This window comes from Sturnira hondurensis, unplaced genomic scaffold (genome assembly GCF_014824575.4).
Source record: "Sturnira hondurensis isolate 20B ecotype Veracruz unplaced genomic scaffold, ASM1482457v3 Scaffold0007217, whole genome shotgun sequence".
NCBI classification, from domain to species: domain Eukaryota; kingdom Metazoa; phylum Chordata; class Mammalia; order Chiroptera; family Phyllostomidae; genus Sturnira; species Sturnira hondurensis.
In genome coordinates, this window is record NW_028079848.1 from 4,717,953 (window position 1) to 4,731,570 (window position 13,618).

General features: G+C 56.2%; 1 protein-coding gene across 3 annotated transcripts; it reads left to right on the forward strand.

Moving 5' to 3' along the window:
- Nucleotides 1-2,381: 2,381 nt before the first annotated feature.
- Nucleotides 2,382-9,781, forward strand: TRIM38 (tripartite motif containing 38). Of its 3 annotated transcripts, none has more exons than XM_037051414.1 (7): nucleotides 2,382-3,167; nucleotides 4,457-4,992; nucleotides 7,051-7,146; nucleotides 7,504-7,734; nucleotides 8,500-8,522; nucleotides 8,610-8,722; nucleotides 8,942-9,781. In XM_037051414.1, the coding sequence occupies exons 2-7, from the start codon at nucleotides 4,591-4,593 to the stop codon at nucleotides 9,463-9,465; spliced, it is 1,389 nt and encodes a 462-aa protein (XP_036907309.1). In that variant the 5' UTR covers nucleotides 2,382-3,167; nucleotides 4,457-4,590; the 3' UTR covers nucleotides 9,466-9,781. The 3 variants fall into 3 exon arrangements, with proteins under 3 accessions (XP_036907309.1, XP_036907307.1, XP_036907308.1); XM_037051412.1 differs by lacking the exon at nucleotides 2,382-3,167 and adding an exon at nucleotides 3,853-4,029; XM_037051413.1 differs by lacking the exon at nucleotides 2,382-3,167 and adding an exon at nucleotides 3,853-4,020.
- The last annotated feature ends 3,837 nt before the right edge of the window (nucleotides 9,782-13,618 follow it).

Genomic DNA, 13,618 nt, shown 5'->3' on the forward strand with positions numbered 1-13,618 from the left:
CCAATGGCAGTAGCTAAAAAGAGGACACCTGAGGACACCCTCTGCCTCGTCTACCCAAAAGGCGTGGCACTTCCTAATATTCACAAAGCCCAGTGTGACGAGGGAGGGGCTGGTAGGAGAAGGAGTCAAGGGCGGCTCCCTAGGTCGGTGCCGTGTGAAAAGGAAAGCCATCCCGGGTCCGCAGCTGTGGGTGAGAGTCGGACCTATTCTGCAGGGGGCACACTTTGCGTCCACAGAACAGCCCTGTGCTTGGCGTGGGCACGCCCCGGGGGGCCTTCTGTGGTCGAGGGTCTCTGTGCCCCCAGCTCTTGGTGCAGGGCCTGGCCTTGGGTGCTCAACACACAGGAGACGACTGAGCGGACGGTCGGATGCTGGAGTCACCCGCTGCTGAGAGCCGCTGTGTCTGCAGCCGGTCCAAGCCCTCAGCCCGTCGCCACCTTTACAGCTCAGTGAGCCTCGCCCTTGAAGGACACACGCCTGTAACTAACATCCCCAGGGTGATGGCAGCAGAGAAGATCAGAGATTCCTTAAACATGTAGGTCTCTCTGGCCTGGTGTTCATGGCTCTTTGCAGTCAGACTAGTTCAATTCCACCCTCTTTTTTTTTTTTTTTTTTTTAACCAGTTACTATGTTCCAGACATGGCGCTGGCTTCTGGGCACAGCATTTTGTTTCCGACCCGACCTTGGACTCCCTGGGTGCAGAGTCCGCTGGGCGAGGTGACAAGGAAGACTAGAAAGTGATGAGAGCAAGCAGCTCGATGTGGCCCTGGGCCAAGATGTGAGTGTCAGAGGGAGGCAGCCCGGGGAGTGGGGCGGTGGCCAGTCCTCGGTGGTGGTAAGGGGGGGCGGGGGGACCTTCTGGAAAGAGCAGAGCTGCGTGTGGGGAACCTGGGTTGCTCAGCACGAAGAGGGAGGGAGGGACGCGGTGTGAAGGGAGTTTGGGGACTGACTAGAGGCGTGATAGACACTTTAGAAAAATCAACGACTTTTCCCAGTAGTAGAAGTCATTAGTCAGAAATGGAAAGAGCAAGAAGTTTTTTATACTGTCTAGCACTGGTGGGGTAACTAGTAAGTTGGTTAAAAAAAACCCTATAGAACTAAATACAAACCCAACACATTTAGCCTTTTCCCATAGAATTATGTGTGTGTGTAAATATGTACACATCTACCTATGCGTGCCTGTGTAGACAGACACACACATCAAAACGTGAAACTCGGACCCTCCCCTTTCACCCAAGGAAGCGCCTTCCGGCTTCTCTTTGGCGCATTCCCGCCGCCAGCCTCACTGCCGCCACACGCTGGGGCCCTTATTAGGGACAATAAGAATCGCTTATTTTGCATTTTAGATTCCACATACAAGTGAAATCTTATGGTGCTTGTCTCTCTCTGTTGGGTGTATCTCACCAAGTGGAATAAATATACCGTAGGTCCGTCGGCGTCGTTGCAAAGGGTAAGATTTCATTTTCTTTTTATTGGGTGAAAACAGTGAAGGGATTAAGAAATACAAATCGGAGCTTGCAAAATAGTCCCCAGGGGAGTAAAGCGTGGAGGTGGGGCGGGGAATACAGTCAATAACAGGCCTGGGGCCACGTGAGCACTAGAATTTACTTTGTAAATTACGTGATGGTCTAACTAGTTCACCGCACACCTGAAACTAATATAAAATACTACTGGATGTCGACCACAGTTTAAAAATGTAAGGGTTCCCGGGACACAAGCAACTCAGTTGCCGGTAGTGGGTCCGATACCGGGACACTAAGTCACTGGGGCAGGGAGCGTGTGCAATGTGGAGCCAGTGGGGACACAGGTGGCGCACATCTGGGTGAGACGGGGCCGACGGCTGGAGATTTCATCATCTGCGCACACACCACCGGCAATTTAAAGCTTATTTTCCATCTCAGACTTTTAGGCTGAGATTGACCCCAGGTAACTGAAACAGTGGAAAGTGAAACCGTGGATAAGGGGGACCCCTGGACCCCTCCCCAAGAAAACCTCTCTGGAATCGTCAGCAGCAGAAAGCAGCTGACGGAGGATAAGGCATGCTTGTTGGATGAGGGACTGGGGGCTCATTCTCTGTGTGCCGGCTGCCTCAGGAGCAGGGTGTCTTGATGCGTGCAGGGCCTGCAGGGGTGTTCAGACGGTGTGGGGGGCCCACGGGGGGTGTGCAGTGTCTGTCACCATAGGACACACCAGGGCACCAGGAGCCCGGGCAGCGGACGGGCAGCACAGTGTGCCCCGAAGGGTGCAGGGCTGACCAGGGGCTTTCTTGGGGGCAGAAGAGAGGGACGTGGTCCACACGGTAGCCTGCAGCTTGAGCGGCAGGGCCAGCGGGACCAAGGCTGGGCCTTGACCCCTGGCCTCACTCCCGCCTGCGTCCGCACCCTTGAACCCTGCACGCGTGCACTGCCTAAGCAAACCTTTGGTGTGAGTGTCCTTGCAGCTCCATGTGTGTCAAGGTCTTATTTTGAGGGGCTAATCTGCCTTTTTTCCGAAATAGGAGTAGGTCTACCATGGGCGGGACAGGCCTTTTGCTCTTACTGTAAACTGGGGAGGCTAAATGTGGCCCCCATGGTGTTTTCCCCACGGCGCACAGGCCCTTGGGGGTTCACACGGCTCCCAGGTCCCAGCTGGGTGGTGAGTGGCGCGTTTGCTGGGCGGATTTGTGATTCAGCTGCTCAGTATCCGAATCCTGCAGACGGACCCTGAGGCCGAAAACGAGGCCCGGCCACAGGACTGAAAGGAGAACCTCCGCACCTTCCCGCCGTACCACCCCCTTCAGAGCAGCTGGGGAAGAACAAGCTAGCTAAAAATAGCAATCAAAAAAAAAAAATCCGTCCGGGAGGCGGATGGGTCCTAAGGGCGATGGCGGCCAAAGCAGAAAGACCTCCCTTCCGAGCCTGGGAACTGTGCGGGTCCAGACCTCAGACGCTCCGCGCCGGGGCGACAGAATTGTTCGCCACCGCGGCATTAGGCTGTCCCCTCCGCTCCCCTCCCTTGCAGCACCAGCTAAGTATAAAAAAGGATAAGTGCGATTTCCTGGTTCCCCCCGAAACCGCCCAGGGCCCCGCCCCCACCGCGGTTTCACTTTTGAGTTCAGGTCCGCCCGGGACTCGGCGCTGGCTGCTCCGGCGACTCCAGCGAAAGCTTGACTGTCCGTGGTGGCCGAGGTAGGGGAGAGGGTCCAGGCCGCGGTGACCGGGCTCTCAGGAGAGGGTCGTGATATCGGGGTGTGTGGCCGGGAGTGGGGGGCCCGGCGGCAGGGAGGGGTGCGTTTCTCAGGACGTTTCTCACTTCCGTTTCTCGGAAGTGCCAGGCCCTGCCTAGTCGCCCTTCCCGGGGCTGCTGCTGCTGCTTTCTCCAAACTCCACGCCGAGCAAACCCCAGAAGATCCAGGGGGGAGGAGAGTGGAGGCCAGGACAGGCCCCCTGGGGTCTCGGAAGGGCAGGTCCTCTCCCGGGGCGCAGAGGCCCAGCCATGGGGGGGGGGGGGGGGGGGCTAGCGTGGCCCTGGGGGAAACCACCTGCCAAGGAGGAGAAGTCTTCAGAAGAAATTCTCTGGCTCCCAGAGCCTGGTCCTGCTTAGTGGAGGAAAGTAGCCAGTAACTTCAGTGAGTTCCTGCTTTTACTGCCGCCATTGCAAGTTCAAAGGAAGGTCGCTCTGTAAACTGCTTCCCGCCTCCCCCGCCCCAAGAGCAGGCTTGGGTCCGCAGGCAGCCACAGCTGTGGGCCCAGGGCCCCTCCTCGCTGTCCCGTTGCCGCCGGGCCCTCATTGGTGGACGTTAGTGCTTTGCCCGCTCCCCTGCGCCTGGGCTCCCCATCGCCTTGAACTTCTCAGGGGAGACAAGTCCAGGCCTGGAGGACAGAGGGCGTGGCCTGTCCGGTCCTCCAGGAGCAGCCCCTCTCTCTGCCCAGCTCGGTCCAGTTCTTCCGCTCAGTCCCAGGAAAACCTCAGAGGACGCACTAGTTCTCCTGGGGGCCTCGGTTACCTCCACGGCGTCTCCGTTGGGCCTGCGCTGAGACTGTTAGCCCGGTGCCTTTGTTCTCTGTGGGGTGGGAGGGGACCGGGTTTCAGCAGAGTCACCTGTGGCTGCCTCAGAGAATCCTTCATTAACCCCCCAATTATCTTATGTTGCAAAGAAACAGTCCTGGAACTAATCATTCTGCCGTTCCTTGGAGCAGGGAAGAGCTTCGTGGGGCCTCACCGCGCTCCTCTCCCCCTGCCTCTCTGTGGCTCCCTCGGCACTGGGTCCTACAGAACTCCTCGGGATGGAATGTTCTGTATCCGGGCTCTAGGGGGCCAGCTGTGGCTACTAGCCCGCTGCAAGTGAAACACTGAATTTTAAATTCTGTGGTATCTTAATAAATTCAAGTGGCCACGGTGATGGTCACTACCACCTTCTCCAGCACAGTGACATTTTTTTGCATCTTCTGAATTCCAACCCATTTCTCCCTTCCAGAGAGGAGACTGCGAGACCCGTGGGGGGCCAGTGGCGGCGCCGAAGCTGGGGCGAAGTGTTTCCTTCCCTGTGGAGAAGTCCCGGCTGGGCGTCCCTAGCCCTAGACCGTGCGTTGGGGCCCTTCGGGAAGAGCCATGGCCTCAGCCACAAGCAGCAAGAAGATGAGGGAGGAGGCCACCTGCTCCATCTGCCTGAACCTGATGGCGGAGCCCGTGAGCATTAGCTGCGGACACAGCTACTGCCAGGCCTGCATCCTGCGCTTCCTGGACAAACAGCCGCGCCTGCCGAAGGAATCCCCCTGCCCGCAGTGCCGCGCCCCCTTCCAGCGGTTCAGCCTGCGGCCCAACAAGCAGCTGGGCGGCCTCATCGCGGCCCTCAGGGAGATGGACTACGACATGTCCTGTGAGGAGCACGCCGAACGGCTCCAGCTGTTCTGCGAGGAGGAGGGCCAGCTCATCTGCTGGCGCTGTGAGCGGGGCCCCCGGCACCAAGGGCACAGCACTGCACTCGTGGAGGATGTGTGCCCCGGCTACAAGGTGGGTGCGGGGCGGCCGCCTCACGCCCTGAGACCCTGCACTGTGCAGCCCGGAGCCTGAGGCTGTGACCCTGCCCTGCGGCCTCCCTTGGGCCGTCTTTCCCCAAACTGGGTCGGGTTAGGGTGAGTCCTCCCTGAATCGAGGCCTGGCAGTCCTTCCCAACCTTCAGCGGCCCGCTGGACTCTGGTCAAGTCTGCTGTGGCTGTGATAATGCGTCCCCACACTAGGAGGCCGAGTGGTCGTTTATCGCTCCGCTTGTGTATATAATGCGACACTGCACTGGGCAGGGTTGCGTAGGTGAGTCTCAAAGCACTGGGGACACAGACACTACTTTTCTGGCATCCTCAGTCCAGCAGGGAAGAGAAACCTGGTGTCCCCAGGTTTGGGTGCCTGGGGTGTGGGTGGTACCTAGGGAGCCTTCCGGAAGTGCCTTGTGAGGGACACGGAAGCTAACTCGTGTGCAGGTGTGGAGGAAAGACAGGGTGCTCTGGGTGAGGGCATTAGGGGCAGCTGCATGGCCAGGGGCTGGGCGTGGGGTGAAAGGCGGGGGACGGCCCAGAGCCCCGTGTTGGCCCAGTCTAAGCCCGGCACAGGGTCCTGACCTCTGGCTGCAGAAGGATCAGGCAGACACTGAACAAAGCACCTGCCCAGCACAGATTTTTCCCATAAGGTGGGGGGGGGGGGTTGCGGGGTGGGCAGGTTGTAAGCAAGATTCAGGTGGCGCAGTTGAAGGAGCTGGAAGTGGTTGTCCGTGGAGGATGACGCCGAGGAAGAGGTTTGCCCGGCTCCTGTTTCTCACCCAGAAGCTCCTGGAGGAGGCTGACCTGGCCGTGGGGGCTGAGGCATGGGCATGTGGTTTACTCCCCCTCTGCCCTGCCAGGGCCTCCTGGCAGGAGGCCCCAGGGTGGGACTCCTGGTTCGCTCCCCCACAAGGTGGAGGGGGTCTCGTGCAAGGCTCTGGGTTCCTCTTCAGGACACGTGCACCCTGACTGCCCCTGGGCACTCGGCAGGCCTCCCTTAAAGCCTGCGGAGCAGGTACAGATGGATCTGGGGCTGCTCCCCCTGGGATTCCTCTCCCGCCCCGTGGCAGGAATAGGAGCAGCACAGGGGGCGGTTGGGAGACGAGGGGGTCTCACTGCTTGGTTTGAAGTCTCTGTTCTGCCACTTCCAAGGTGGGTGACGCTGAGTTACTGACTGCCTCGTGCCTCAGTCTCCCACCTATAAAGGGGGGGGTAGCAGCCCCTCCCTCCCCAACCCGCATGCCCAGGAGCTGTGACAAACTTTAAGGGCGTGACTATGTGTAAAGCTCAGCAGTGGGTGCGGAGCAAGGGCACAGTCCTTGGCTCATCAGCTCAAGGAGCCCAGCACCCAGCTTTGCGATGCCGACCACAGCCAGCCTTTCAGCTCCGCTTCAAACTGCTCTCCGTGAGAATGTAAAGAAAGGACTGTTTTGAAATATAACTCAAAAAGGCTTGCTGTGGATACTGTATCATTTTAAATTGGCTTCCAGAGACCCTTCAGCAGACATCAGCGCCCCCGCCCCCTCCCGCTGGTTCTCCGGACTTTGCTCCTGCCTTTTCCTCCCCGACTCCCCACAGGGCACACTGGGTGTGCCGCCTTGCTCCGGTTTGCTTCTGCATGTTATCTGATCAGATGGTCCTGAGTGTGATTATTATCTTGCTCTGTGGGTAGCATTTCCTTGGCAAGACCAGTGGCGGACAGAGGTCAGGACAGAGGTCTGCAGATGGAGTCGGGCTCACAGCTGGACCATCACCGGTTTCAGCACCCGGGCAAGTTGCTTGTGCTCATCTGAATCCTCAGTTTCTACGGCACAGAAATTGATGTTGAAGATCCCACCAGTTGCTCAGGGCTGTCGGGGGGATAAGTGAGCAACTGCCCACGCAGCGTGTGGGGTCCTCCCTGACAATGTCAGGGCTCCCTACAGGTTCAGTGTCATTCTGATCGTCTTGGGGGGCCTAGGTTCCTACCGCCCCCACCACGTGCCTAATGCAGAGTTGCCGGACTGAATAAACTTTATTTACCCTGTTTTCCCTCCAGGAAAAGCTCCAGAAAGCTGTGACAAAATTGAGGCAACTGGAAGAGGAGTGTATGAACCAGAAGACATTCATGGGGAAGCAAATAACCGAATGGAATGTAAGTACGCGCGTTCTTCGTCTCCAGCTGTTTTCCGACCCACCACTAGGCGTGGGGGAGGATTGGGCAAAGTGCAGTCACCGTCTCCCTAAACCAGACCAAACGGGGAACCCCAACAAGAAACCGTGTGTGTTTTTGCCCTTCCTTGACTACATCTGTGGGAACTGTCTCCTGTCCCTTCAGCCTTTCAGCAGTAACGGGCCTGGCTTCCGATGCCGGTCAGGAGAAGCCAAGTCCCTGCTCCTTCCTATTTGCTGAGAGCCACTATCCCTCACAGATTTGCGGTTCTCAGTGCCTCCGAGTAGCCGCCTGGCTTGGGGGCCTTGTGACCCTGTCAGCACCCTTCCCCGACTCTAGGCGAAGATAAGTGTTAAGAGACAGAAGATCCAGTCCGACTTCAAGAACCTGCACAGCTTCCTGGAGGAGGAGGAGAAGTTGTACCTGTGGAGGCTGGACAGGGAGAGGGAGCAGACTCTGATGAAACTGAGGGACAGCGAGGCCCGACTGGGCCGGAAGCGACGCCAGCTGGAGAGCCACATCCTGGAGCTGGAGGAGAGGTGTCAGGGCTCCGCGCAGAAGCTGCTGCAGGTGGGGCCGGGCCCTCGCAGGGCGGGAAGGTGGGGAGGGCCAGGGCCGCGGGCCTCGCCCAGGGGTGGCTCGTGAGTGCGGGGAATTGAAAATCACGCTTCTCTCGGATGCAGACTAATATCTGCTAGGTGCCTCCGCTGGTCTGCAGGACCCCTCAAAGTGAATCGGAAAACCGTCCGCCCGCTGGGTGGACGTGGGGGGCCCCTTGGCCGAACAGACTCGTGGGCTGCCTTCCACTACCATGTGCCCCTGTGCCATGTGCCCTGTCAGACAGTCCCCTGAGAGGCTTGTCCAGGTGACAGGCGGGGGACCAGGCGGGGTGCCAGGGTGCGTGCCGAGCTTTGCCTGAGGGGTCCAGAGCTGCTGGAGCCCAGCCCTCTTCCTGCCTCGGGAAGGTGGGCTGACAGTGTCACGTGGCTGTCGCCCCCGATCCCAGGTGCTGTGCATGCCTCTGCCACTGAGCGATCAGCGGTCACACACGGGGAGGGAGGCTGGGAGGGAGGCGGGGTCAGTGAAGTGGGGTCCGTGAAGGCAGGTCCTGCCCATGGGAGTGTGGGGGGACCCCCCCAGCAGGAAGACAACAGACCCCGAGCTTGAGGAGTGCCCTGCCGTGCCGACCGCCCGGGGGGCGGGGTGGGGATCGTTGTTGCCGGGGCATCCCCCACATTGGAGGCTGCGGCCACTTCCTGGGAGGGAGCGGGGGTTGAGACCAGCCCCGCGAATGTGGGTGTTCCTGCGCCCACCTCTGCCTTTGTGTCTCCGCAGGACGTGAAGGCCACGCTGAGCAGGTGAGTGTGGAGTAAGCGGAGAGCGAGGGAGGAGGGCTGCGGAGCAGGGGGGCCGCTCTGCTAAGGCTGGGCCTCTGCTCCCCCCAGGAGTCAGGCTGTGCAGCTGGAGGCCCCGGAGGCCTTCTCCTTGGAGGTCCACACCGTGTGCGATGTTCCGAAGCTTTACTTTGACGTGAAGAAGCTACTGAGGAGCCACCAAGGTACGTGACGTCGCAGGGTCATGTGCTGAGAGCGCAGCGGTTCGCTGCGGACCAGTGTGGTGATTTCTGCCTCATGGTTCACAAAAGTAGAATGGCCGCCTGAGCTCACACAGCTGGTCCGGAGCAAGGCTCGCCCTCGAGCACAGGCTGGTTTCATTGAAAATAAACCCTGTTCTTGGCAACAAAAGAATGTGTCTTTTCTCTCCCCCCTCCCGGCAGTGAGCGTGGTTCTGGATCCAGCTACCGGGCATCGGGAACTGATCGTGTCTGAGGATCAGAGACAAGTGACTCGGGGGTGCCCCCAGGACAACCTGGACATGTCTCCCAGGAGGTTCGCCGCCTCGCCCTGCATCCTGGGCCGTGAGAGCTTCACCTCGGGGCAGCACTACTTCGAGGTGGACGTGGGAGAAGGGACTGGGTGGGACGTCGGCGTCTGTGTGGAGAGTGTGCGGAGGGACACGGCCCTGAAGCAGGAGCCCCAGGCCGGCTTCTGGGCTCTCCGGCTGTGCGCCAAGGACGGCTACGTGGCACTGACCTGGCCCCGCACGCCCCTGCGCCTTGGGGAGCAGCCCCTGGTGGTGGGGGTGCTCCTGGACTGCGAGGCTGGAGTCGTTTCCTTCTACAACGTGACCTCAGGCTCGCACATCTTCACCTTCCCCAAGGCCACCTTCTCGGACGCCCTGCGGCCCTACTTCCAGGTTTATCAGTTCTCTCCCTTGTTCCTGCCACCGCCGGATGCGTGAGGACAGGAGCAGCGTCCTGGGCTGGACCAGCCGGAGAAACTGAAGCCGTGAGGCCAGGACTCTGGTCTGTGCCTCACTGCTGTTCCCTGGTTCCCATAGCAGTGCCGGCTGTTGTGGGTCCTTACCGATCTGCCTTGAGTGTAGGGCTGTAGGGACCGAGAATCCCACAGATGGTCATCTGAGCCTGACCTCTGCAGCCGCCACCGGTGGACTCAGAGCCTTGCTTTCCCGCAGTCTGTGGGTGACGCAGAGGTCGGGAGGTCCGAGCGCTCCCATTTTTAAAAATTTTCACCTGAGGACATGCTCTTTGATTTCTTTCTTTTTTCTTTTTTTTTTTTAGAGTGTGGGGAAGAGAGGGGGAGAGAGAGAAAGGGAGAGAATCATCAGTGGGAGAGAGAAACGCCAATCGGTTGCCTCTTGTACACACCCCAACCAGGGCCTGAACCCGCAACCCAGGCATGTGTCCCGACTGGGGATTGAACCTGTAGTTTACGGCTTGACCTTCGGTTCACGGGATGACGCCGCAGCTGGCTGAGCTGCCCGCCGGGCCCCCAGTGTGTTTGATGCGATTTGGACTTGTACGGGGAGGGCAACAGCTGCGGGTGCTCCGCTTGCTGCCTGGAAGAGCCGGAAAACAGCCGTGAGTCCGGTAGCTGCCGACTCGTTGGTCACTGATCTCAGCCACGGCCCTTGGGGACAACATCTTGGGGGACAAGGTGGGTGCAGAGGCCATAAGACTCCTGCGTTCTGCCCCGACTGGCCTGTGGGGGGCTGGAGAGAAGTGGGTTGTGATGGGGCCTCCTGCAAGCGGAGTGGGTGTTTTCCAGAATGTACTTGTGCCCGCCGTTGTGAAATGCTTTTCCGTCTCAGTAAATAGTTATTGCTGGCGTGGTTGCTGGAGATCTTCATTATTCAAGGTTCGTACCTGAACGAATAGGGCTCAACTCGACACAGGCTTAGTTTGCAAAGCACGTTCCACGTCCTAAATTATCATCCCTGAGGTGATTAATGATGGGACCTGAGTGAAGTCACCTGAAACACAACACTAATGATTTCGCATACCTTCAAGTTGGTTGAAATCTAAATGTTACATATTTATAGCAAGAACAAAAAACACACATAGGAGGCCCTTGCATTTTCTTTGACTAACAGTAGAGAATGAAAGGAAAAAGCAATTTGCCTGGAGACTTTTTAATATCTAGCCTAACAAATCCAGCCAACACCGAAACCTGCTGGTCCAATACTATTGGGTTGGCCAAAAAGTTGGATGGATTTTTCTGTGAAATAAAAGACACATTGTTCATTTTCATCAATAATTTTATTGATTTCAGTATTCTGAGTGTGTTGGCCTTCTCCCATGTGGTAGGATGTTGACTGTTCTCAGTTAATGTCTTGATTTGACCACTATTGGTTTCAGTTGGTCTACCGGACGGGGAGCATGGCCCAGCAAGAAATCCCCAGCACGAAACTTGGCAAACCACTTTCGACACGTTTGATCGTCACAGCACCTTCTCCACACACTGTACACATCTTTTTCTTGTGTTTCGGTTGTTTGTAACCTTTCTCGAAATAAGAAAGCATAATATCCCAAAAGTGTTGCATATTTTCTTCCATTGTCAATATTAAAATGGCTACTCAAAAATTCACTAATTTAAAAAAATTGTTTCAAGTGAAGTTAAAGACAACTAAGTGTGACCAGAGCCATCTTATGGAAAAAAGCTTTTTGGACAGCCCAAATATGCTATTAAAGTAGAAATATGCTTTAGGAAAAAAAGGGTGTTTTTCTCAGCTGTTTTGTTTTTTGCACTTTTATATAATTAAAAAGATTGAGGGAAGCATTTTATTTGTGCTCAAAATTAGTTTAAAGAAATGGACTCATTTAAACCATATATAGTTGATGGCATTATCAATTAGGGAATTCCGATAAAGCCACTACAGCAATACAATGTAAACATTATAAATGCCCATAATGTTGGGACATAATTTAAGAAACCAATTCTAAAGAAGCCAACACCTAATTTCAAGAATAAGTTCATTGTAAAGTTAGGGCAGCCAAAATATTCTGGAATTCCTCAAACACAAATGAATGACTTTGTAAATTTAGTTGTATGCACCAGTTTAAAGAATTATGAAGTGTAGTACATGATTATAAATATAATGTAGCACACTTGGTTAAGCAAAATAGAAAATTGAATATGTACTATGACAAACTGTGGGAAATGTACTCACAGATTTATAAAAATTAGAACTTAGTGGAGAAAAGAAAACATTAATTTTGTTCTGAGTCAAAAAAAATTTTGAGTGGATGGAGAGGAAGAGGATTAGAGGCTTGCCGCCGTCCGTCTCGGAGGCTGGGGTCCGCGCCAGCAGCCCGCGGGCGCCCTCTGCTGGGCACATCTCGGCCACACGGGAAAATCCCCATTCCAGAATTCCCTGTCTCCTGGGCTAGGTGAATACTTACTTCCCCTTGGGCGTCCATACTTGCCCCTCTCCGAGCCCTGCACCCTGGCAAGGTGGTGTCACCCTGGGTAACTTGTAGTCTCGAGGCATTTGTCAGCCATCCTCTCCAGGAAGGCTCCCTGTAGCCTCAGGTCTCTCTGACTTTGACCTTTCGAAAAACTCTCTACCGCGGCGCAGGCTCTCGGGGAGCTGAGCACAGGTGGGTGGGTTCATGGGATGGGAGGCAGTTGTGCGGAGGGGAGGGAGCCCGACCCCCTGGATCTGCCTGGGGGTCGGGCTCTGTCCGGTACCTTGAGAGCATGCGCTCCTGCAAGCCGGGAGCCTCCATCTCTAAGGGAGTTTCGCGGCAGGTCGGAAGGAAAGGCCGGACTCCGCGGCCTGGAGGCCGGAACTGCCCGCAGCCCCGGGCCCGCCCTGGGCTCGGTGTGGAGCACAAGGCAGTGCGGGCGAGCAGTCATTTAGGGGGAAGGAACAGGGCTGGCTCCTCGGGGAATAAGCGGCCGGCTTCCCTGGTTCTCAGGCCGTGAGGAGTGCAGGGAAGGACCCGGGGTACCGCTGAGACCTCCGCGCTCCCCGCCCCGCTGCGAAGCTGGGAGCGGTCTCTGTGAGGGGGCCCCGGGGGCCGCAGCCTCAGGACTGCGGACCCCTCGACGTCCTCCTCCTGTCTGAACATTCAAGGCAATTCTATTTCAGGAGGTGGCCGAGGCCCTGCCTGGAACCGCACACGCAGAGGCCATTCATTGGAGGGTCAAGTCGCGTGTCTGGATGACTTCCCACACAGGAAAACGGGGAGCCACCCTTTAAAACCCAAGTTCCATGATGATTTTTTTTTTTATTTTTAGAGAGAGGGGAGGGGAGGGAGAAAGAGAAGGAGGGAAACATCGATGTGTGGTTGCCTCTCACCCGCTCCCTACTGGGGACCTAGTTGGCAACCCAAGCAGATGCCCTAACAATTAAACCGGCGACCCTTTGCTAGTCAAGGGCTCTTTAAGGGCAAAGATGGAGGGTTAAAGGTTAGGGGTTATGGGTGAAGCTGATTGGTAAGTAGTTGTGCAACCCCCTGTGAGGTTTCCTTAGTCTGATTAATGTAGTTCTTGACATCATCTTGTCCCGGCCTTCCTAACTTTGGTTGGGTGATCTCACCAGGGTGAGGACTCATGATCCCACGAACATTTCATAACTGTGCATCAGTGACATTAAAGCAAAATGCAGAAACTAAATAATCTTGTAACCATTGTTTGTAACTAAAATGTTTAATATTCAAAATTGTATATATCTAGTAAATTACATGTAATATATAAGTGGAAGAGGCATCCTGAACCGAGAAAATATAGGGAAAAAGTGCCCAAATTAGAAAACTATCTGCAACACAGGTGATAAATGTAAGGTTAATTTTTCTATTAAATAAAAATCCATAATGAGATGAGAGGAAGCCAGACTGCTCAATGAATAAATGAGCCGAAGCTCTAAGTGGGAATTCCCAGAAGTGCTTATTCAAGTGGCCAACAAACCTAAAGAAAGGAAGTGACCATGTGAAACAATTTTACCCCCTTCAGCCTGGCAGAAATGAAGGAGACCTCACTTTGACGGCTGGAGGGAGGGGACCTCTTTTCAGGGTCTGCAACCACCGGAGATGTCTCGGCGCCCCCACGCCGCCTGCCCGCACCGCGGTCAGCAGCGGGAAGTGGAAATG